At 43.9% G+C, this 24,387-nt stretch overlaps 1 protein-coding gene and 1 long non-coding RNA gene across 3 annotated transcripts in view; one reads left to right on the forward strand and one right to left on the reverse strand.

Annotated features, from left to right (window-relative positions):
- TEX2 (testis expressed 2) overlaps window positions 1-21,980 on the forward strand; it is a 105,833-nt gene extending 83,853 nt beyond the window's left edge. Inside the window, exons 8-12 of one of the 2 annotated variants that reach the window (XM_079131565.1) lie at window positions 8,107-8,239; window positions 14,224-14,349; window positions 16,123-16,332; window positions 18,220-18,340; window positions 20,540-21,980. In XM_079131565.1, coding sequence (XP_078987691.1) covers window positions 8,107-8,239; window positions 14,224-14,349; window positions 16,123-16,332; window positions 18,220-18,340; window positions 20,540-20,662 — 713 coding nt within the window. In that variant the 3' untranslated portion in view covers window positions 20,663-21,980. The remainder of the gene's footprint in view (window positions 1-8,106; window positions 8,240-14,223; window positions 14,350-16,122; window positions 16,333-18,219; window positions 18,341-20,539) is intronic. The other variant, XM_079131566.1, reaches the window with a different exon arrangement.
- On the reverse strand, window positions 20,979-24,221 carry LOC306656450. The gene is made up of 2 exons (XR_013762515.1): window positions 23,807-24,221; window positions 20,979-23,592 (listed from the first exon to the last, which is right to left on the reverse strand). It is a non-coding gene; the product is annotated as an uncharacterized lncRNA (long non-coding RNA).
- Window positions 24,222-24,387: the final 166 nt, after the last annotated feature.

Here is a 24,387-nt window from a genome sequence, read left to right on the forward strand (position 1 = left end):
CTGTTTGATCAATTATCCCACTCCTCAGTATATACCCAAAGGACTTAAAATCATCCTATAACAGTAAAACAGCCATATCAATGTTTATAGCAGCTCAATTCACAGTAGCTAAGCTATGGAACAAACCTAGGTGCCCTTCAACAGATGAATAGATAAAGAAAATGTGATATATATACATACACACGCACACACACACAATGGAATATTACTCAGTCATATAAAAGAATGACTTTATGACTTTTGCCAGTAAAGAGATGGATCTGAAGACTATCATGCTAAGTGAACTAAGCCAATCCCCAAAAAAATCAAAGGCCGAATGTTCTTTCTGATATGTGGATGCTAACACACAATAAGGGGGTCAGGAGGGAAGATTAGAAGTTCAGTGGATTAGACAAAGGGGAATGAAGGGAAGGGAGGAGAGATGGGAATAGGAAAGACAGTAGAACGAATTGGACCTAACTTTCCTGTGTTCACATATGAATACACCACCAGTGAAACTCCACATCATGTATAAGCACGAGAATGGCATCCTAATTAGAATAAGTTATACTCCACATATGTATAATACATTAAAATACATTCTACTCCCCAGCACCCCCCCAAAAAAGAACAAAATAAAATACATTCTACTGTAATGTATATATAAAAAGAAAAACAAAAAAAAAAAAGAGATTAAAAGATAAATAACTGAAAGGATAATTTTAGTATGCAGGAGTTAAATAAGAAAGAGGAGTTAGCCAGATAGGCATTAGCATTCAGAGAAAAGTCTTACCAGTCTTACCAGTTTATTTACTGTAGCATCCCTTGCCAGTGAGCCTCTTTCCACTTAAACCATAATTATATTATTCTTAAAATGGTTCAGGAACAAGTTTAGGAAAAAAATAATTACAACTTTTCCAGAGAGTGATATTTGTTTTCAAGTAAATGTTTTGTAGAATTTGTAAGCTATAGAAGCTACTCGTCTCTGTATGGCAGTGTCAGATGGTAAGTCATATGTAAGGAAATCATTTTTCTGCTCTTGTGTATATTTGATGTAAATACGAAAAGATATCTCTGTCACTATCATTAGCAGCCCTGCATATCTCTCTAGCAATATTTCAATTGAAAGGGAGCCCATATTTTCATGTTTTTAGCATCACATTGATTCAGAGAAAGACCAAAGCATTTGCAAATCCAGAAGTCCACCTGTGTGTTGAGATTGCCTGTAACCCCTCTATTCTGCCTATACCTTGATGAACCAGTGTGCTCCTGGGTTTAGTAACTTCTGGTTCACTGAAAGTAAAACTAGAAGAGACATGGATTCTTTGCAAATGGTCTGACCAAAGTTCTTTAACCCCGTGTACAATTTTAAAAGGGGTGTTGTTGCTGTGTTGGTTCCGTAGCTGGGATCTTCACCCCTTCAGTGTGTAAGAGCTGCCTTCCTTCCTCTGATTCAGGTGGCCTCTCTGTTGCCCTTTGCTCTTTGCCTCTTCAGGAATTGACTGTAACGAACTGGGAAATGATTAGCTGACACAACCTCCTGAGAGTCACACTTTAATAAAGTAAATAATACATGTGCTCTATTTCCTGATGCCTTAGCAATCTCTTATCTCTGTACTGTCCTTTGCTGAATTAATAGAAATTTCCAAGGAGAGGGGTGCAGGGCCACAGGGGGCTTTGCAGCATCTAAAAAATGTCCCTGTGGCTTTGAACTCTGCAGCCTCACGGGGCAGCTGTGGTCAGGCTTTGAGGATAATTCCAGACCTAATCTTGAGCTTCTTTCCTGTTCCTTGGGAGCAGGAGCCAGGGTGAGACATTTCACTGTGCAGATCAAAGCATTGCTGGTTCTTAATCCATTTGAAGCTTATTTAACTCCTTTCAGGGCAAGTTTTAGAGCTCTGCCTGCTTGTATAACAAGAGAGAAAATGTGACCAAAGAAAGAAACAAAAAAGACAAGAAGCTCACAGGGTTAAATATGATCAAATTAGGTTTTTCCGAATTTGCAAAGGATGCATATATGATGATAAAACATTAACGAGCACGAAAGAAATAGTCACACATCACTTAGTGATGGGGATACATTCAAGAACATTAGCTGATTTCCTGGTTATGCAGATATTATAGAGTGCTTACACAAGCTAAGACACTGTGACATCTTTAGATGACGATCTTATGGGACTCATCAGTGACCAGAGGTCTTTATGCGACATATCACTGTGTTGGATTCCATTGCTCTAGGAGGGACCTTCCCTTTAGGGAGATTGAAATCTGGGATGATTTGCTAGAATTGGCCCTGAAGAGCAGAGCTCAACCTTCCAGGGAAATGTAACCCAGGCAATGGAGGCTTCAGTAGCTCCAAGGAGAGGCGTCTCCGATGGGAGCTGACCCTGCCCTTTTGCAAAATATTTCCTAACTCATGCTTGCCTGTTGGCAGCACACGACTTGGAAGGGATATTTAGGCCAGAGCTGGTAGGATTTTTCTGTCCTAGGGATGCTCTTCTTGGGCAACACAGAGTGTGGTTCCCAGGACTAACTCTGGGGCGAGACTGCTCGGCTCACAGCACCACATTCTTAGGCAGGTTTCTGAACCTCTGCTTCCTCAGGCTCAAAGGGAGACCCTCACAGCACCTACCTCACGGCTTGTCATGAGAGTTACGTGAGTTAACATGTGAAAGGCACTTTCATTAGCACCTGATGCAAGGCAGGTGCTTTATAAACATTAGCTATCATTAGTTTACTGTTTTTATTGCTTGCTGTTGGCGAGTTTAGGATGTGGGTTACTGTGGTGTCCAGGTGACCACCCTACAGCTCCAAGCCATCAGGTCCTGCTAGATCAGCAAAAAGAAAAATGCCATTCTCAGCTTTTGTGGCCCTGCTGCTAAAAGGAGCAGTCTGTACTTCCTCTGAATGACATGCTGCCCATTTGAGTTCAGTGTAGTAGTGAATAAGGTAAATGACCCTCTTTCCCGGGGTATCCTTTCTTCCCACCAATGGCAGGTGACTAGAAGATGAGCAAGATCTGCCCTTGGAAACTGGCTGTGCCCTCCTACCTCACCTCTGCTCCACATGCACCCTGAAACTAGCCCCTCCTTTTGTGGGGTGCTCGTGGGCCTCCCTTCTCCCCTTCAGCCACACAGCAAGGCCCAGGCTGTTATCCCTCCTTCCTGGATTGGCCTCTCCTGTTCCTCTCATCTCCACCCGGCTGCTGTGTCTGAGGCCTGCCCTCGGGGTCCCACTAGACCATCTCTCAGCCAAGCTCTTTCCAGTCATGCTATTAACTGTTAGGGTGATGGTTGCTCATTCATCCAGCAGATAGTCTTGTGGGGAAATAAAATATCCAGAAAAGGTAAAAAGGAAAATCCCATCATTCAGAGAGATAGCCAGGGTTACTTTTTGTGTGTATTTTTAATATATTCTCTCCTAATCATTTTTCTTATCCATAAAAATTAATGTAAAATGTGTAGCTCTTTTTTAAAGAACCCTTGAAGAACGAGGCAGATGAATGATGTGGGCTCAAAAGGTCAACCAGAGTCGCCCTGGCCAGCCCTGCCATGTTTGTACAGCCAAAACCCAGAGGAGGTGGCCCACTAGGGGCCTTCAGCAACCTCACTCTGAATGCTTCACACTTCCAGGCCCTGGCCAGATGCTCTCGGGAGCCAGGCCTGTGTGTTTGGGCCCTGCTCCTACACCATCACCTCCAGTGGCAAGACAGCACAGAAGCTACCAATAGCCCCTCACCTCAGATTCTTTACCCCTGACATGCTGGAGTCTGCCTCATTTGGCCGCAGTAGAGATGAAATGGTACATATAAAGGGGCTCAGAGAGTGTGCATGGCCCCTAGTGAGCTGCTGGGGGCAGCTGCTGCTGCCACTGCCAAGCTTTATTATTAGTAAAGTTCCTGAAGGGGTGTGGTAGGGACCCTTTTCTGTCAACCAGGGTTTCATCTTTTGTGCCTGGGACCAGGGGTAGCAGAGCAGCATCCACAGGTGTGTCAACAAGTCAGAACGAACCATGGATGTGGACTGCAACCCCTCAGAGATGGATTTGAATATGCTTTACGTATTTAAGGTTGCAGAGTGTCACTGGGTGTTCTCCATAAACAGTGCTGGGCTAGGAGTATACCTCAATGGTAGAGCACTCACCTAGTATGAACAGGGCCCTGAGTTCAATGCCTAGTGCTGCAAAACTGAAACAAACACAGTGATGGGCTGTCCTTGTCTGTCTCGAGAGATGCCCCAGTCGCGACTATGACTGCAGGTACCCACCTATTCTGGACCTTGCAGTCCTATTCTGGACCTTACCTTGTCATGCTCAGATCCTTCACCCAGTCCCAGTTAGTACGGCAGAAAATGTGCCAGAGTCATCCTGCTACACTGGCTTCAAGAGCAGGTGTTAGGGGAACAGCTGCAATGATCGCAGGGCCAGACTAGAGCTCTTGCTGGCAGGAGTGGCACGTGCCCTGACCAGATCATGTTGGGGAAAGAAAAAAAATGATTGTATGGAAATTGGGAAGAAATACTTGCTGGGGAAGTTAGATGGAGTGGGGAAGAGGGGACTGTGATTTGTGGCTTTGTCAGGCTTGAAGAAGTGGAGCTCCTTGTCAGAGAACAGTGGCAGCAGAGAAAGATAAAAATGCTGTTGTCATAAAAAACAACCAGATTTAAGGGATTTAAGGGATTGCTGAGTTTTCTGAGCAGGAACAGAACAATCAGTGGTACGTTCTAAGAGCCAAGAAACTCCGGCATCTGATCATGATAACATATTATTGGATGATCCATTTTACGGAGTTTGTTTTTTAAATGCTAAATGTTGACTTTTCATGAGGGAAGTGGAGGAAAAACGAACATGAGGGCCAGCTAAGGTGAGCCAGGCTCCAGGGTCCTTTACTGTCTTCAAGCAGCAGATGTCCTGTTAAGCCTGTCCCAGAGAGACAAGTTGAGGCCTTCAGTAGCAATAACAAAGAGCTGCTGTGTGAAACTACCACATGTACATGGCCATGGTAGGAGAGTTACTGAAACCATGGGATTTGTTCACTGGAAACCCCAGGAGAAAGCAGAAGAACGTCTGTGCTGGTTGTGGCTCCCCTTGTCTCTGGGGACATGCAAACAGGCATGTTTATTGTCTCTTGGGAACTGTGGTCTGAGCTGCACCAGGTGGCCAATGCCATCTTTTTTCTTCCTTAAGCATGTATTTCCTAGGGGCAGGGTCCACCCTAGTGTTTTTTTTTTTTAACTCTGAAGTCCTGTAGTAAAAACTCCGTAAGCACTTCAGGTGGAATGAGCTATTGTTTCTGCTGCAGTCCCTCTGAGAAGTGGTCCTGGTGGTGGCGATTGCTCCTGCTCCCTGGAATCTAGAGAGTGGAAAACAACCCAGCAGGTCCTCGCACAAAGACTGACTGAAGCTTGTCCTGCTCACTGTCAGCTGTGTTTCATATGTTGCCAAATGAAGTGCCAGCTTTATAGGGGCTCACTGATAATCAGGCCTCACCATCCCCCAGGGCCTCTCAACTTGAGCACCCCTTCACAGTCAGGCCTTTAGCCCCCTTTCCTGAGACTCTCTCAGGGCCAACTCTTAATCCTGCTTAAAGCATCAAAATTTGTCCTGCTCCTCAACTTGGGTTTTTGTCCTTGAGCACTGCCCAGAGCAGGTGATTAAGGAAGCAGCATTTTAGATGGAATGCCTCCCTGCAGAGTCCTAACATCTGTCAAGAGCACAAATGACAGACCTGTAACCACATTCATCCAGAGTAGCTGCATCAAGTTAAATGTCTCATGGAACAGTGTGTGTCTCCATCTTCACATTGTGGCTACATTTACACATTCCCCAAGGGGACACAGCCTTCCTGGTAACCTCATTTCTTCTTTCAGTCTTGCAAGGCTTGGGCTTTTGGCCATTTGGTCTGGACTCAGTTGCGAAAGTCGAGCATGCTTCCAGGTCTTCTGGGCACTTGTAGCCTGCTCAGTCATTGTCACAGAAGGAAGTTTTTCTTTGCCACTAATGCTAAAATAGTTTCCCTATCCTCATCTCAGTGCAGGCACATTATATTAATTTGTTGACATATTTATTTTCCATTCATATCTACTTTTAAAAATTCTCAATCCATTCTTGACTATTTTCACTGGATGCCAGGACCGAAATCTTCCTGGGACATATCCAGCACTATAAAAACCAGATCCCTCCCTTTCAGAGGACTGGTCAGATGTCCAGGCCGTGTCTTGTGATATCAGGTCTCTGGCCACCCAGTTCAGCCTCTTTCTTGGTAGCAGCAGTAGGCAAGACCAGAGCAAGCAGTAAGAGTAGGCTGGCCATGGCAGAGAAAGGGAAGCCAGGATGTGCCAGGAGCTGGCTGTCCACGGCCCTCCCCCAAAGAGGCAATGTGATCTCCCTCTGTGGTTGAAGAGACTGATGCATAGAGGTCACCATACCCAAGCCCTAGTCCATGTAGCTGGGCTCCATGATGTTCCTTTGGCCTTCCTGCCTCAGCCCCTGGCAGTGGGGCTAGACCATACCCCAGGGGACCCAGCCCATGACCCAGTGACTGAGACCTGAGGCTATTTACTGAGCCTGTGTCCATATTCCTCATTCAAAACACAGACAAACAAAACCTTCCATTTTGGAAGAAGTGGAATTCTGGTGCCTTTAATGTGACAATTTTCAAAGGCAGTTCATGCTGTTAATATTTATGGAAGCCTGAGGATTTCTAAAAGTGCTTATGTTTGAATACAATAGTTTGAATCTGTTAATTTTCAAGTTTAAAAGAGCCAGAGATATACAACACTGAAAATCTTCCTTTTTGATGTTCTTCTTTATTCTGTTTAAATTAATACTAGCCTTTTTTGCCCTACTCCCTTTTCTATTGGAAGTAATTAATGAGTGAGTGTCTTTATTGAAGCAGAAGTGCCCTTTATTTCCAGTAACTGTATTTTGAAGAGTTATCTCGTTAATGATCTTTAGCTGCTTGGTGAGAAAGCAGTTTTGTGAGTGTTGCAATAGTCAGTTGATCTGCATGTCACTTAATTAAACCAGGTCATTCATGGAAAATAATCACCTTCAATTATGATAAAGAGAATTTGTTGAACACAAAATGGAAATTATTCTGCCTTTAGTGAGGAATTACACCATTAGTGCTTCTCGGGTTAAGCAGTGCTTTTGTCTGAGAGGTAGCCATGTAGGGGAGGGGTCATTTACTGTAATTGCTTGAAAAGGCTGCTGTGTGTGAACAGTGGTTTTAGATTAGTTTCCTGCTTCCTTTTAGATGTTGTCATTTGTCTTTTGGGAATCTATAAAAGTTTATTAACATTTAAACACCCACTTGAAAAATTACATTTTGACTGGAAGTTCACAAGGTGTGCTACAGAGCACTGATTCTGAAAAATCACAGCATGCCCTGCCTTACCTGCCAGCCTTTCAGCACTAGTCAGTGGCCATCCCAGTGGAATTCCACAAAGCTAAATGCCTCTTAGATTTGAGTTTGTGGTGATAGTATCTTTCTAAGGAACAGAACTTTAAACTCAGAAACAAAGTGGTTACCCAACTTTACCTAAGTAGTCCTGAGAACTGGAAGGTAATCCTTTTGTTTCCATTATGAGGCAATTTCCAGAAGAAAGGGGGTCAAAAAGTTTTTGTCCCCACACTTCATAACAAACTAAATCTGACATGTTTTTCTGCACACCACTCCAACACTAGGTAATTTTAGGAAAGGTGGTAGTTCCAGGTCTTTTGGAGACAACCCAGCTCACATGGAAGTCTCTGCCCTTCCCTTCTGCCTTATAACCAGCAGCCCATCAGCAACCCGTCTGGCTCTGCCTGCATCAAGCCATTTCCTCCTGGGTGCGTATTTTCTTACTAACTGTGAGGAGAAGAAGCCAGAGGATGGGGCCCTTCCAGTGCTGATGTGCACGCTGAGTTCACTTGACCATCATGTTGGCTGCAGTGTTGGCTACTTGCCAAGTGCGCAGGCCATTTCCTCCTTTTCTCCTGAGCATTGATCGTAGAGTGCCTCAGCCCTCTTCTTGCTAGTGTGATGCTGACTTGGATACTTGAAAATATAAGTTTTTATACTGTCATTTATAGTCACGTTTTCGAGGGGAGGGAATAAAACCTCCTGTTTTTCCTCTATTTCTCCAGGACTCTGGATCGACTTGGAAATGTCCTACAATGGGTCCTTTCTGATGACTCTCGAGACCAAAATGAATTTGACCAAACTAGGTAAAGAGCCTCTTGTTGAAGCCCTGAAGGTTGGAGAAATTGGCAAAGAAGGGTAAGGGGCTATATATGAATTTACTAACCCAACCCTGGGGGACCAGCCTCTCCCTGCAGCCTCTGAGAAGCAGGTCTGAGGTGTGGGAGACCCCGGATGGCGAGCAAGCTTCAGCGTAAGTGGGCTACAGAGCAGGTTGGGGACAGTTTCTGAGCTTCATTCCCAGGGACTGTGAGTCCTCACCCCCTGCTCAGCCATGATAGTGTCTACTGCCTCAGCACTGCAGGGGTCATAGTCACGGGGCTGGGTAACAGTCTCAATTACCCAGAAAGCACCACTGACTCAGACAAGCAGGGTAGACTCTGAGTGATAAAGTGCTCTGCAAATGGAATCATCACTTCCAAAGCTCGCTCAGTTCTCAGTCGTAGACAACACTGTGTGGAGTAGGCCAAGGTCTCTTGGGAAGATATTGCTTTAATCACCAAGTCAGAATTATTTATAGTGAGACAGTTGTTTTTTTTAACCAAGAGGGTGCTCTGCAAGTGTTCTGAGAAATATTTTCCTAAAATAATACAGTATGGATTTGCTTAGTAAATTCTTTCATTTGTAAATAGTGTATCTGCTGTCCAGAGGTATCTGATTTAGAAATATTCCAAAGTTGTGAGATAATTAAGGGAACCTGTTTTTTTTTTGTTGTTGTTGTTTTGTTTTGTTTTGTTTTGTTTTCATCTTTGCTTTAATTCCCATAGGGAATAAGCTAGAACTTTTACTTTCCCACATACCTTAAAAGTGGCTGCTCTGACTATGCATTTAAGTGATATTATTGTTTTTGTCAAATTAAAAATGCATTTCTCACTCTGTAGTTCCTTTAAATAAAATAAACAGTACAATGACAGGGAAATAACATAAGGAGCCATCTTCACAGGATCTAAATTTAAGACCTAGCCTATAGGATTTTGCTTAGCTACGGTACTGACTTACTGTTCTCATTCATGCTTCTCATGTGGTAATAGCAGACTGGGTGAGTTGGGTTATACCTTCAAGAATATTCTTTTGCTTCGATTAGCCTGATTTATCCAAGTTTTACGTAATAAAATATTCCTGTTTTAATAATTGGAGAATTTCACCTGCTAAATGCAATCTAACCTATATCTACTATTTTCCTTTCATTTTCTGCTATTTGTTAAAATGTATTTGGATTCGGCAATCTGTGGATTTGTATTTTCTGGTGAGTGGTACTTATCAACTCTCCCTGTGGCATTCTTACCCTGTAAGTGCTGAGTCTTGTTTGGTCCCATGTGAAGCCATGAAGAGGCCTGTCTTTTCATTGTGTTCCTAGACATGAAGGCACAGTCCAGCGTCCTGTAAGGACTGGGGTTGGGAATAAGGGCAAGGCTTTCCTGACCCGTGAAATCTCACAGACTTTCCCAGTTAGAATTGCTGGCGTCCTGAGCTAGCCCTCACAACTTCTTGTCCATTGCCCCAAGCCTGCCCCATGCACAGCTGAGCACCGTCAGTCCAGCCTCATGACAGCAGAGTTGCAGAAGCAGTCTGGAAAATGAGGTCTCCAGGGCTGGAGGGCTCATTGGTAGAGCATTTGCCTAGCAAGCACGAGGCCCTGGATTCCATCCCCAGCACCACCACCCCACCAAAAAAAAAAAAAAATCAGGGAAAGAAAAGAGGTCTACTAAATGGTAGCAATCACACAAGTTTCAGTCAGAAGTATTTGTTCAAGGAGCCCTTTCAGAAAACAGCTCTGTGCCAGCACAGAGGTTCAGGTTCCTCCTGGAAAGGGGTTCTTGGGCATCAGGTTGCCTCAGGGACCTGGCCACTTAGGCATTCCACGTTCACTGCCATTTATGTGGTCTCTTGGCACAGTTTCAGGCTCACAAACTCTGAGAAGAGGGTGCACATATTCCTCAGCAAGCTATGGTCTCCAGACTGAGTGAGAAAAACCCTCTGCTTTAGGAATGTGGTGGTATCAAATTTAATTTTTAATTTATTTCTAAAGTACCATTTTTTCCTAGAAGAGTCTGGTATAAAATGTTTTGTTTCTTCCTGTGAGGATGTTAAATTATATATTGATGTGTAATTGCTTTCCATTTATTCTTAAAAGCAAAACTGGGTGTGGTGGCAGCTTCAGCAACTTAGAAGCCCTGTATCAAAATAAAAAATAAAAAGGACTGGGATTGTAGCTCAGTGGTAAAGTGCCCCCTAGGCTTAATCCCCTCAAAAAAAGCAAAGTATAGAGTCTGAAAGCACTTCATGTGGGAAGAAAAAGGCCTAGAAAAATGGACCCTTAATCCTTTTTTGCATAAACCCCTTGGGGATCCTGAGCACTCTGGAATCTTCTTTCAGAAGATACCTCCATGGGCATCATTTGACTCACAGTTTCTGGGAGCATGGGAAGCTTCTAAAAGCCCATCTGTGGTTAAGAAACTAATCCCAGAAGTGATTCTAGAATCTACTTCTTCACTTCCTCAGTCGTGAGCAGATGGAATCACGTTGCGGCTAAGTGGCAGAGGAGAGACAGAAGTCAGCATACACAGTAGCATACATAGGCATGTGATCTTTGCCACTGACACCCTCCTTAATACTAAACCTCCAAAGAGCAGACTATGGGATGGGCCAGGAGTGGCCCTTTCCCCCTGACCTCCCTTCAGTCTGTGATCACCTGTTCAGGGCCTCACTCCACACAAGGGTTTGTTCCCAGGTGTCTGGCTCTGGCAGGGCTGAAGCTTTATCTTACTGCTTTTTTCAGTTCCCATTCAAATGTGCAAATGATTATACTTTGGGGAGATTCTGAGGAGATGCTATTCCACCTAGAAGAAGCCCCCTTCCTGGCAGGAAGTCTCTTACCTGTGGTACCTGAGGGCAAGATGGAGAAATTGAAATCTGTGTTGTTTTTTTCTAGTGAGTCCCTTCCCTTTGAAATGTATGCCTACTGTGTATTCATAGACATTTTTCTTCTAGGTTCTTCTTTCCCACATAGCCTTTTTGTCACATATTGTAGTTAACATCAGTAAGTATTGAAAATGGAATTCAAGAGCTGGGAGTATAGTTCAGAGTTAGAGCATTTGCCTAGCACACCAAGACCCTGGGTTTGCTCCCCAGCACTACAAAAAAAAACAAATAAAAAAAGGAATTGAGATAGTGAGCTGAGCAGACTAAACCTTAGGAAAGGACTTGAAGAGGACCCGAAAGAGTCAGAGGAAAGCATTCTGCATGTCAGGTGGCATCAGAGTGGACTCTTCTATGAGGTTTTGGCCTGTTCCTGCCCCACTACTACAGCCTGGGCCAGTGTGCAAGTTCTCACATGGCAACCCCCTCTGGCCTCCATGTTGGGTCACTAGTCTATTGTACCATCCCTCCACTCCCAGGCCCCTGACCTTCTAGGAGCCAAGAACTCAGTTTCTACTGTAACTTGGTCTTGTTGATGAGTATGTACACACATGTATCTGCAGCAGATGTGTAGGACTGATTTCCCTTAAGTTAAAGAAAATACATTTTTATGAGTGTGATCTCCTCATAGGGTTGCAGAATCTAATTATGCACTCTTTGCTTAGAGTTTCTTAAGCTTCTTTTTAGAATTGCCTCAGGAATCTGACATTCTTTTAACCATCCTGAGGGACAGCAAGTCATCCTGCTTTGTAGTTGAGACATAACTAGACATTGTCAGAAGTGATGGTGATTATGAGACCAAGAAAACATTTTGTTCAAGACAGAGCATCAGTGATTTAAAAAAAAAAAAAAATCACTTTTTTTTTTTCTGCAAACACATTCCAAAAAGATGTGCAGCAGAGGCCGCATGACTGGAACAAGCCAGTTTAGGTGGCTCTCTGGGAGGGTAGCACACTCATATGGAATTCTTACTCACCTTCCAGCACATCTTCCACGAGGATGTGCAGTGTGTCTTTCTCTGAAGTTCTTGCTTGGCATCCTGAGGTCAAGATCATAAAATGCATGTTCAGTTATAAACAAATATCAGTCAAACATTGAGCCACACACGTAATTGGAAGTATTGGTGTTGCATAATACAGCTCCCAGTGCAGACCTTAGAGGTACCACTTGGTCAAAATCAGATTTCATGTCATCTGATCTGCTTTAACTGATATAGCATTATCTAACTTATTCACTTCCAGACCACAAAATTTGTCCTGATCCTTGTGCTGCAGAGGATTAATTAGGGAATCTGAGAGCTCACTGCAGTGCTTAGTCTTTGGCATCTTCTGCTCAGGGTCTGGAGCTGCCAAATGACACATACTGATGGGGACATAAGGGAGTGGCTCAGCAGAGCCCCCTGTGATCTTAGGTCCTGCAGGCAGCCCTTTGTGCTGTTGGATGGGGAGCAGACCCTGTGCTGTTGAGACAGCTTGCATGCCAGGCAGAGCAAGGCCTGAGAACTGTCTTCTGCTGGAGAGGTAGGGTGGCTGTGTGCTGTTTGGCAATGTGCATCTCTGACTGTCCTCATCTCAAGATGCAGGTCAGACTTTCTTTCGAATCATATTTTATGTTATACATTTGATACCAGGAGGGATGCTAACCCCACAGAATGGTCTGAAATGACTCTGTGAACAAAAAATGCACAGAAACATTTCCTGAACCAGCCAGGCTTGTGATAGGAGGAAGGAGAAAGAGGTGATCAGGTGCTGCTGGGGGATGGGATGAGGGACCTCGATTCTGCAGGGAACTCCCCTTTCCTGTGGAAGCCCAGTCTGCTGACTGTCGCGCTGGTTCTAACGTTTCAGAACTGGGGTTGGGCAAGATCCTCATGTCCTTCCAGGGAGGACATTCTTGGGATCCTCTTACAGCCAGGCTCCTATTTCAGATGTGGAGACTCAGTCCTACCCTCCCGTGCTTGGTGCTGGGGTGCTACTGGGTCTTCATGGCCACAACAGCATGTACTCTGCCCACGGTCCCCTTTGGTCAGGAGATAATTGCCCCAGTGGACTTCTGGTGGCCCAAGGACAGTGTCAGAGGAGAACCACAGGGCTGTAGCCCTTGTCAACAATTTAAGGCCCAACCTCAGCTTAGTGACCATTAGGTTGTTTAATTCTGTTCAGAAACTACTCTCTCCCTCATCCATTTTATCCTGATTTAGTCCCTGAGGCTTAGAGACAAGTCCCTGCCAGTACCATTGGAGGCAAAGCCACAGTCAGGAAGGGAGTTGCCTTGGTGGGGCTGAAGATCAGCTAGGAGGCTTCCCAGTAGCCCTCAGCAGGGACCCTAGGTCCCTCGCCTCTGCTGGTGATCTAGCAGGCCCACGCCTCCAGAAACGGAGTTCCAACCCGAGAAATTAATGAGGGTTGTTGCTCTCTGGTGAGGCTTTGTTACTTTAGTAAAAAGAAAGATCTTTAAACTTGTACTTCTCCATGAAAGTCCTTGGGTTCTCATGTCGCTTGCTTCCTCAAGTCCCTTGAGACTTTTTCTGTCGCAAGAGATGGGGCAGGTGTGGGGTGAGATAGATATGCAGTTTCACTAGGAAGGAGTCTTGGATCAAAACTAATTTGGGAGGTAAGGAAATCAGGAAGCACCACAGTTATTGACTCAGCCAGAGGCAAGGGACTTGCCTGCATGTCCTCATCATCATTGAGAGGTGGTCATGTCACCAGCATTAGCTGTCACCTCACCCCTGCAACCATCCATACTTTCCTTCATCCACCCACTTGCCTCCCGCTTCACTACTGACAAAATCACTGCATTTTACATGGACCACATCACGATCCACCTCCTGTCCTGACGCATGCTCAAAAGCAAACTTTTCTGGGCCCAAGTCCTCTACAGTTCTGTTGGGGGACTTGGTGCTGGAGTCTCCTGAGTCACAAACCAATCCTAGCACCTTTGGATTGGGCCCTTTCTTGGTGGGTTGGAGACAATGACAGTGTGTAGTAGAGGTGCCATCTTGACCCCCTTGTGGTTGAGCCTGTGTGTGTGTGTGTGTGTGTGTGTCCGTCCGTCCACACATGCGCAGACATGCATACATATGCTCTAAAAGCAGAACTCAGGCAGTGGGCCACAGCAGTGCTGACTTTCCCCCTGTTCAGTTGCAGGCCCAGGGCTTACTGTCTAGCCGACAGCGATGAGGAATCCTCCAGTGCTGGCTCCTCTGATGAAGATGATGCACCGGATCCCAGTGGGGGAGACAAACAGCTCCTCCCAGGGGCCGAGGGGTGAGTGGATAAGGACTTCTGGAGATTCCAGGGGTCAGGGTGGCATGTTGAGAGTGAGCCTTTTTTCCCCTTCTTTCCTCCATAATCTTTTCCTCCACAGTGAGGGTTTTTTTGCATTAATAACCAGCATCAGTGGCTTGTTTAAATTCCAAGACACAACAAGAAAAGACTTGTATAGCTTTGCTTTCTTAAGGGTCCTGATGCCATGGCTCTCTCCAGCTGGCTGAGGGAATAAATAGAGATGTTGAACTGCATGCTCGCCGCACAGAGCCTGCCCTGATCTTCAGAGGGGCTTGCACTGCACGCCACCTCCCCCTGGTGCCCAGTGGAGAGAAGAGCCTCCCTCTCCTGCAGCTGTACCCACTTGCTGTGCTGGAGCTTCCAAGTCCTACAAAGTTGAACCATTCAGATGATTTCCTGGGTGAATTTTTTAAATGTGAATGATCATCTGGATTATGAACTTCATTTAGGGACTGTCTTTGCCTGTTACTTGGACAGTGGAAACATCAGAGTGCTTAAACAGCCTCTCCATAAGGATCTTTGAATTATTTAAAGGGAGCTGAAGAAACTTAAGATTACTGAGAAGCCAGGTGATTAGAAACTTGTGTGAAAATATCAATTTAGCTGGGCATGGTGGTGCACATCTGTAATCCCAAGCTACTTGGGAGGCTGAGGCAACAGGATGGCAAGTTCAAGGCCCACCTGGACAATTTAAAGAGACCCTGTCTCAAAATAAAATTTTAAAAAGGGCTGGGGATGTAGCTCACTGGTACAGTGCTTGACTTGCATGCATGAGGCCTTGGGTTCAATCCCCAGTACTGAAAGAAAAGAAGAAGAAGAAGAAAATCTCTACCTATTTACTTTTAAAATCCTATAGAAGATGAGGAGAGAACGTGGACCTTTGAGAAGTTGTTGCTAAAAAAGTTTGTGTGCATTGTTTTAAATCTTAACTGCTTGACCTTCTTAAGAATGATTGTTTGGGACTGGGGGTGTAATTCAGTGATAGAGTGCTTGGCCAGCTGCACAGGCCCTAGATTTGATGTCCAACACTGCAGAAAAGAAAGGAAAGAAAGAAAGAAAAATAGTTTTCCCTATATACATAGTATTCCTGATGCTCTGGAGTATGGAGGATTTTGAAAAGCAAATATCCTCTCGTCTCAGGGCATCTTAGGTAGATATGGCCTGACACAGAAGCTTATTTTCTTGATCTCCTAGCTTGTCGACTTGATGTAGCATTTTTTAAGAAGTTCCAAGCCCTTTGACAAGTACTTGCCACTTAAAGTTGATATGATACCACCTAAAGGCAGGCAGTGAGTCACTGTTTTGTATCCTGTTGGTGCAGCCATTTGCTGTTTGGAGATGGCAGGATTTAACTAAGAGGATGTGAACTTGTATTCAGTATTTAAGTGGCATAAGAGGGGGTGGCTTTTCCATATGAGGACTTTGTCCAGCTCTCTGTTGTCAAGTCAGGGGCTCCTAATTCTCATCTGAGGGAGATTTGGGGTCATTTGCCAATATCTGTAGACATTTTTGATTGTCTACAAATCAAAAATGTGAGTATGCTGTTGCCTTTGAAAACAGGTAAGGCCAGAGAGGCTACTAAAAATCCTACAGTACAAAGGACAGGCCCCCTCCAACCAGAATTACCTAGTCAAAAATGTCAGGAGTGCCATGGTTGTGAAGCTGCTATGAAGGCGAACACAGAGCCACAGGGTTTTTTGTTTGTAAAAGAGCAAAGTTTACACTAAGACCCTTTTTTTCCCTTGTCTGAAGGTACGTTGGAGGTCATCGAACAAGTAAGATTATGAGATTTGTCGATAAAATTACCAAGTCAAAATATTTCCAAAAAGCAACAGAGACAGAGTTCATTAAAAAGAAGATTGAAGAAGTCTCCAATACCCCCTTGCTGCTAACTGTTGAAGTACAAGAATGTCGAGGAACCCTGGCGGTCAACATTCCACCACCCCCAACCGACCGAATATGGTGCGTAGAGGGCCCTCAAGGACAGCAAGCGATTCCCTTTGATGCATGACTGTAAACATCCCACCCAGTCTGCTTAACTCTGGGATTAGGGCAAGTACCATGGACGGGAGCATTTCCACGCCATTTTCATGGAACCTCAATATTAGTTGTAAATTTGATTGTACTTTCTTCTCATTGATTAATTCACATTTAAGGATCCATCTTCACATGTCGGGAAAAATTAAGGTGAATGCATGAAGTTTATGGGATGAGCTATTCCAGTTCTCAGAACTCTCTCACCCTAACCTGACTCTTCCACCAGTAATAACAGCTGCCATTTGTAGCCAGCCCTGATTCTCTGCCTGGTCAGTTGTAACTGTACCACCTGGTTAATTCTCACAGCATCCTGCTGAGGTAGGTGCCCATTATCCCCACTTGGCAGATGGGGATTATGCATCCAAGTAAAGTCTGGGCAGTTAAGGAGACCCCTCAGTTAGATCTTGACGTTGAGGAGGCTAGAGCATGTGCACTTGGTGCTTGTGGAAGGAGTTGGTTCTCTTCTCAAGCTGCAAGTGAGAATTACATGGTAACTTGCAAAAAATACAGATATGCCTGGCCCATACCCAAACAGCTGGGGTGGGGGAGCTGCAGTGATTAACTCAGGGTTGAGAATCATTTAAATAAATTATTCATGAGTCCAGCATCTCTCTATGAACCTAAGTTTAAAATTAGCAACCCAAATTCTATAAAATAGGTATAGTATATACAGCAACTGCATAAGGGAGTTCATTGTATCATAAACTATACTCATTGTAAAACTGTATAACTCTGTGATCCATCACGGAAGGAAACCAACATGCTGTGCATATCCGCTTGTGTCCAGGAGGCTCTGTAGAAATTATCAGAGGAGGAATGATGATACTAGTGTTTCCCAGGACAACATAACACTTTTTAGATTTTATTTTCTAAAAATCATATGGATTGGAAAATGAGTATGATAAAAAGACAAAAAAAAAAAAAGCCCATAATCTTATCATTTGGAAATGACCTGTCATACCTTACCGTACTGTCTTCTTAAAATACTTGTTGATAAAATTTTTTTTCTCCTTAGTACCCGCTTTTTAGGTTTAGCAAATGCCACTCCTCAGTAGGAGACAAAATTAAAGACCCCTAGGATAGTGCTCCAGTGCCAAACCCTGTGCTGTGGAACCGCAGAGATAAGTGAAGATACGGAGGGCACTTAGAAATGTTTATTGCAATTTGACATTGTATTTCTAAAACATTGGCTCATGACAGATTCACGTCTTTAGGTAGAATGATAGCACCCTGTGTCTTGTCTACTTTGCTAACTGTTCTGAGTGCCAGTCTGCTTCCCAGGAGGCCTTAAAGCGCACAGTGTGGAGTATGGGGAGAAGAAGGAGGTTATAGAATGTTCTCTGTCTACACATGCTTAGGATGATGTGAAGAAATTGACCCCACTTCTTTCAATGGTCCTTTCTTGGGGATGACATTAAAAGAAAGGCTATGTCTTTCAAGTTCCAGTTTATACCTTTGTGTTTTGGCTTTTGTACTATACATAATTTTATCAAAATTCATCAAATTTCCATTTGGGGGAAAACAAAAACCACAAATGAATTCCCAGATCATGGACATACTGTGCTTCCTGGCTTTCCCATTGTGTCAGAACTGGTCTAAACCCATCAGAGCCCCAACCCTGTCCAGAGAGAACACAGGGAATTCACAATCCACTCTTGCTGTGCTGAATTGGCTTTAGAGGGGATTCTCCGAATAAGAGAGCATTTTAATTCCTAAAAATGCCCCATGTGAATGAGGAGTGCTTGCCATCAGTGCTCATCTGCTTCTTTTCTTTGCTTCTAAATGTGGCTATTGTTTGTTTTCTTCAAAAAGGTATGGTTTCCGGAAGCCGCCATATGTGGAGCTGAAAGCTCGGCCAAAACTTGGAGAGAGAGAAGTGACTTTAGTTCACGTGACAGACTGGATAGAGAAGAAACTAGAGCAAGAGTTTCAGGTAAACACATAGTGTTATCTGTGTTTCCCTCCAAGTATGAAAGCTCTGGGTAGAACAGAGGTCCTGAACTCATTTCATATGGATCACAGATCCTCTTTTTGGGAATTCTGTGAAAACCATGGACCTGCTGGGCATGGTGACACATGCCTGTAATCCCAGCAGCTCCGGAGGCTGAGGCAGGAGGATTGCAAGTGTAAGGCCAGCCTCAGCAACTTAGCAAGGCCCTAAGCAATTTAGCAAGACCCTGTCTCAAGAAAAAAAGGACTGGAGATAGGCTCAGTGGTTAAGAGCCCCCCGGGCTCAATCCCTAGTACCAAAAAGAGAAAAGAAGAAAAGGGGAAAAAAAAAAAAAAAAATGGACCTTCATCTCAGGAGAGAACACATATGATCAAACATGGGCATAAATGTGGTGCTTTGTTTATAAGATAATTTTATGTGTGAATTTTGGCAGTGCACTCAATCCTCAGTAATACTCAATTCTCAATAATACTTAGAAGCACAGTAGTTCTTCAGGTATTTGTGGACTAGCAAACAAGTTGTTTACTTGTGATGAATTTCACCTTTTGAAAAAGACCTACTTTACTCATGATGGTATATTTTAAGTTACTGTTTTTCAAAAAAATCATTTTATTATTTAAAAGTAACTGATAACCATTTCAAAAGTGCAATTTCAAAAGCCCTGAGACATATCCACAGAACATTACTAAGTAGTCTTCAGAGGACACCCAGATGTGGGTCAGAGAGCCACATGATGATGCCTTGTACCAGTAAGCCTGCTGGGACTCTCTGGACTTTGTCTTTCCCGTGTAAAGTCTGGAACTGACCAGCTGACAACACCTGGCTGCATTCTGGGAAGTTCCCTGAAGCAAGCTCCCTGCTTGCTCAGTTTTTTCAGTTCAACAAACATTTGTGGAAACCCTTCCATGTATCAGGGACCAAGTACCCTGAGAGCCCAAGAGGAATCAGGCCCCCCTCCAATTATCTTCTACAGCCTTGGAGTTTGCCCAGCCAGAGTTCATTCTCCATGCCTGCTTTCTGCATTCTGCCGTCAGATGTAATGCAATGTGAGTGAGGCCTTGGAATGAACCATTCTCACCACATTTTGATCAGATATTTGTATTTTATTTTGATTTTGTGGTGTTGCAGATCAAACCCAGGGTCTCATGCATCCTAAGCAAGTGCTGTACGACTGAACCATACCTTAACCAGATATTTGAAGCACAGTTGTCTTTCAAGTTTTTGTGAATTAGCAAACAATTTGTTTATTTTTTGATGAATTTCACCTTCTGCAGACCTACATTCTTTTCATGATGGGATATTTTAAGTTACTGTTTTTTCAAAAACCATGTTATTATATAAAAGCTAGAGATTAAATATAACTGGTAAGCCATTTCTGAAAAGGCTTACTATTATCACCAAGTGGGAAAGTACTTTGAACCTAGTTTGGGGAACGAATCTCAGGCCATCAAGTTTTTTCCTTTCTTTTGTATCCCTAGATCCTACATGAGAATTTAGGTGGGTCATTCCTTTTAGGGTATTGGACTTCAAGGAGCAAAAGAAGGGCAGAGAGGACAGAGATGGGATGGCTGATGTATTTGAGACAAGTCGGGAAAATGGAAGGAGAGCTTTTATTCCCTAATAGCACTTCACTTGTTTTTTTGTGTGTGTGCTTTTGTAGGAGTATTATTGAGGAGCAAGTGCACTGACAAAATTCATGTATAAAATTATTTTATAAACAAGCAAAGAACTATTACCATCAATCACTGATTATTTGAGCAGTAACTGTAGTAGGATTTCTTTTATACATAGCTTTGTGTGTAAAAAAAAGCTAAGCTCATGTTTTGTTGCTGATATTTAGAATAAAAAGTAAATTCACTTGGAGTGTGTGTTCTGAACATAATTTGTAAATATTGTCAGCAGTTAATCTAGTTCTCCTAAATTAATGTTGTTGAATGTGTTATTTTATCTGATGCTTCTGCTTCAGAACTGACATTGGGTTCTTCTGTTCATGCACTGGTATAATTCCTCAGCTTTTTCTAAATTAAAGTATGGTGGAGGAATTTGTTGGGAATGTGTGGGTAAAGTTTTCTCATATATACATATATTTTTAATTTGTCTAAAATTATCATCAGAACAAAGGAGGGGGCCAGCTTAACAAAGCATTATTCCACATGGCTGTTCTTTAATATCTCCCTACAGAAAGTTTTTGTCATGCCAAACATGGATGATGTTTATATTCCTATAATGCATTCAGCCATGGACCCTCGCTCTACTTCCTGCCTCCTGAAAGATCCATCTGTGGAGGCTGCCGACCAGCTGTGACGGGTGAAGATGAGATGTTCCCAGTATTATGAGACCTAACTCGAGGTGTGGGGTTCTTGGCTGCCATCTGTGCTGTGGTCCTGGCCTTTACTTGTGCCACAGCTATTGTCTCTTCAAGGACTGCTTATGCCCTCTGCCTGCTGGTGCCCATTCCACTGTGAGGTGTCATTCCCTGCATCCAGTGACAGGTGTCTGGATTGCCTGCTGCAAAGCTTTGATTTGGCAAAGGAGAGAAGAAACATCATGGTGGGTCCAGAAGTTGAGTGACTCACACCGTGGCTTTTAAAAAAAAATGTCTACCAGTTTTTGTGGCAGCAAACAAGCACATTCAGAGCAAAGCTGTTCAACTGGAAGGCTTCCCCTTGCCTCCTCGACTCCTCCAAAGCTTTTCCTCAGGCAGCTGGTGCACAATGGAACACTTTTTCACTCTACACTTTGTACAAAATCGCAGCCCTCCACTGAGAATGTCAACATGGTATTGTGTGGAGTGGAATTTTGTGAGCCATTTCATTGGTGGTAGAGACAGGCATAGCAACTTACTTTTTTTTTCCTTCATGTGCATTTTGGAAGCAAGTAGCCATAGAACACACACGCTAACACACTTTTGGCTGGGGTGGACAGTGGGATTTATGTGAACATTAGGCAAAGCCAAGAGATCAAACCATCCCAAGCCTTTACCAATGAGGTACAATCACCTTGCTTCTAATCCTGATTGTTTTCTTGAGAGATGAGCTTATGTGACAATGTCAAAGAGTGCACACAATGACTTGTTTCTCCCTAGTGTAGATAGGGTGGGGCCAGAAGGCCAGAGCCATGCTCTTTCCATCTGGCATTTCCTGTGTGCTCCAGGAAGCTTCATATAGGAATCTGAATGCTTTGCTAATCCAACTGGTTTGGGAGTTTTGTGGGCAGTTTCCTTCCTCATGGCCAGAGAACTGCTCTATAAATTTCAAGAGGCAAGACCAAACATTTGCTCAACATTAAACACTACATATCTCAAAACAGACGTGACCTTTCTTTAATGTTGCCAACTTAATTTTGTGCATTTGTGTCATAATGTTTAGTTTACAAGTTTGGGGGCTCTTTAATTGTATAATTTGCTTTGAAAAGTACTTAATTTTTTATTGTTTAAAGCTGCATCCAATGTCAAAATTACCTTGGGTAACTTTTAATAACTTACATCTGTGGACAAAGCTAATAGTGATTTTTTTAAACAGCACCTTGCCTGAATATGACTTTAAAGAAATTAATATATTGAAAAAATATATTTGAACCCTTGATTATTGCACCATTAAAACATTTGACTTAAATTATTTGACCATTCCAGTCAGTGTACTGTTCTAATTTCTCATTGTGTAGGCTGATTTGCCTGTCAGAGTCCGCATGTCTTTTTCACTGGTCTATATTTTTGTGCAATAACTGAAGGCAAAGGACTAGATGCACTACTGTGTAAAGAGATTATAGGACTGTACCCTATTGCACTTAAAAATAGTATGTGGGGACTTACAATAGCTTGCATTGTTTCACAAAATAAATATCTCATGTCAAATACTAGATAAGCATCTAAGTTATTTCTACTAAATCCTGTTTAGATAAGGACAGAATAAACAATGAATGCAGGGCACTTGGGCCCTCATCTGGCAATAGCAGCTTTCATTTACTGGATGGTCACTGTGCCAATCCCTTTTAAATCAGAAAACAAAGTTAAAAGATAGATCTGACTGGCTTTTATTTATAATTGAGGCAGCCTCCATTCTACAATTTTGAGCTCTCTCCTGAAGCAAACAGAACAGTGGGTTTTTAAAGATGGGAACTAGGAAACGTAACAGCTGGTTACCTTTTGAAAGGTTAAAGCAGAGGGGATTTTTGGTGACAACTCAGGTATACTGGAATTTTTCCGGAAAAACTGGTCCAGATCTGCTTCCCTAAAGCATCAGCACAATTACATGGCATTGTATGGTGTTGGGATCTTGTGTGGCTCAATCCAACAATGGCCTCCTATAACAAAGCAAGAGCCCTTGTCACATCCTTGAGGTAGGTGCCATTCCTCCTCAGTCCACATTTGGAGAACCCAGTATCTCTGCCCTTCAGCACTGATGCATTCACAGTAAGCAAGACCTCCCCAAAAGCAGAACGGTGACTGAGAGGTCGTGTAGTCTTTTAGGTACCTGTTGTGCACAGTTGTAAATAATGCATCTTTCAGTCACCCTCTAAGGTGTTCAGGTTACCTGGGGCAATTACCTTACCCAAAATTTTAGGCCCACTGTTGTCGCACAGCCATCTTATCCAGCCGCTTCGCTTACCTACATGGGTTTTATGTCACGACCACACCTTCGCCAGAAACTAAACCTCAATTCAGGTCCAGGCCAAAGCCAGTTCCCATCAAATCCAGTTGCTCAAGGCCTCTGTCAGTTTCCTCTTGCCATTCCACACTGTGCAACTAAACTTGCTAATCTCACCCCACATTGAAAGCCTGGGATTTAGTGGAGCAGCAACTATGCTCAATTTGGGAAAGAGGAAAATACGGGCGTGCACGTATGCAACTGACGCAGAGGATCCTATGGTCATCTCTGTCATCTCCCAGGACATTTCGCCTTTGGGTGTAAGGATTGAATCCTCCCTTTAAACTGCCCACTTCCAGCAGCCTGATGCCGATTCTGGCTGTGGCCATGTAGCTCGCGGTTAAAAGGGCCGCCAGCGGGAGGCAGGCGGCCCCAGTTATGCGCGAGCACGTGCTCTGGCGCTGCAGCCTGACCCCCGGCGCCACGCGCAGGCACATCAGGGGCTCAAAGGCAGCGCGTCGCAGAGGAGAGACACTCACACACACACCAGCGCTGGGGTCAAACCATTTTATTGAGGGGATTGGAGATTAAGTAGTACTGAAGCGCTGAAATGAAGGATAAAATCCGACGTCCTCCACAGGGTCCGATCTGCAAGAGCAACGGCAGTGGGTTAGAGGCTGTGAACCCGCCGGTCCTTTCTCTCCCGCCGCCGGGCGACAGCCGGCTCAGACTACAGTTCGCATCACCCGCGTCAGCAGTCTAACACGTGCTTTGATTGGAATGTCATCACGGCTGGCTGACAGCCTCCCACCCAAGTCCCAGGCCTGCCCACCACACTCCACAAAATCACAGAACACCTCACCTTGCTGTAGCCCGAAAGACTGAGAAGTCCGTGTGGCTTTTACTTAAAGGAGCGTACAGGAAGTGGTTGGGCGGGCTCTACCGCTATTAGCCAATAGAAAAACCACACCTCTGACCACGTGCATGTAAAGCTGTCTGATGATTGGCCATGTTCGCTGGGTCCTCCAGAGTATAGAGTGGTCACACACACCATAGAGCTCGGCGTCTAAGCGAATCAAAGCTTAAGCGTTGCACAATCTTAGAATTCTAATTTTTTTTCCACGTCACGATCGCCAGTTGCAATTAGCGTTGCCTTTACAGTACGCAAAAGAAACCTTTACAAACAGGAGACTAAGTTGTTTGAGACATTCTGTTCCAGAGCTGAACTAGGAGTGGGGGATGTAAATGTGAACAAAACTCCCTGGTACCGGGTGCGGTGGCGCTCGTCTGCCATCCCAGCCACTCCGGGGGCTGAGGCAGGAGGCTCGGAAATTCGAGGTCAGCCTAGAAAATTTGGCAAGACCCTGTTTCAAAATAAAAAAAAATAAAAATAAAAGGTACGTTTTCCTTGGAAATGGTTTTTCCTTTTAATAAGGAAAAATT

This window comes from Sciurus vulgaris (assembly GCF_902686455.1).
Source record: "Sciurus vulgaris genome assembly, chromosome: 3".
NCBI lineage: Eukaryota > Metazoa > Chordata > Mammalia > Rodentia > Sciuridae > Sciurus > Sciurus vulgaris.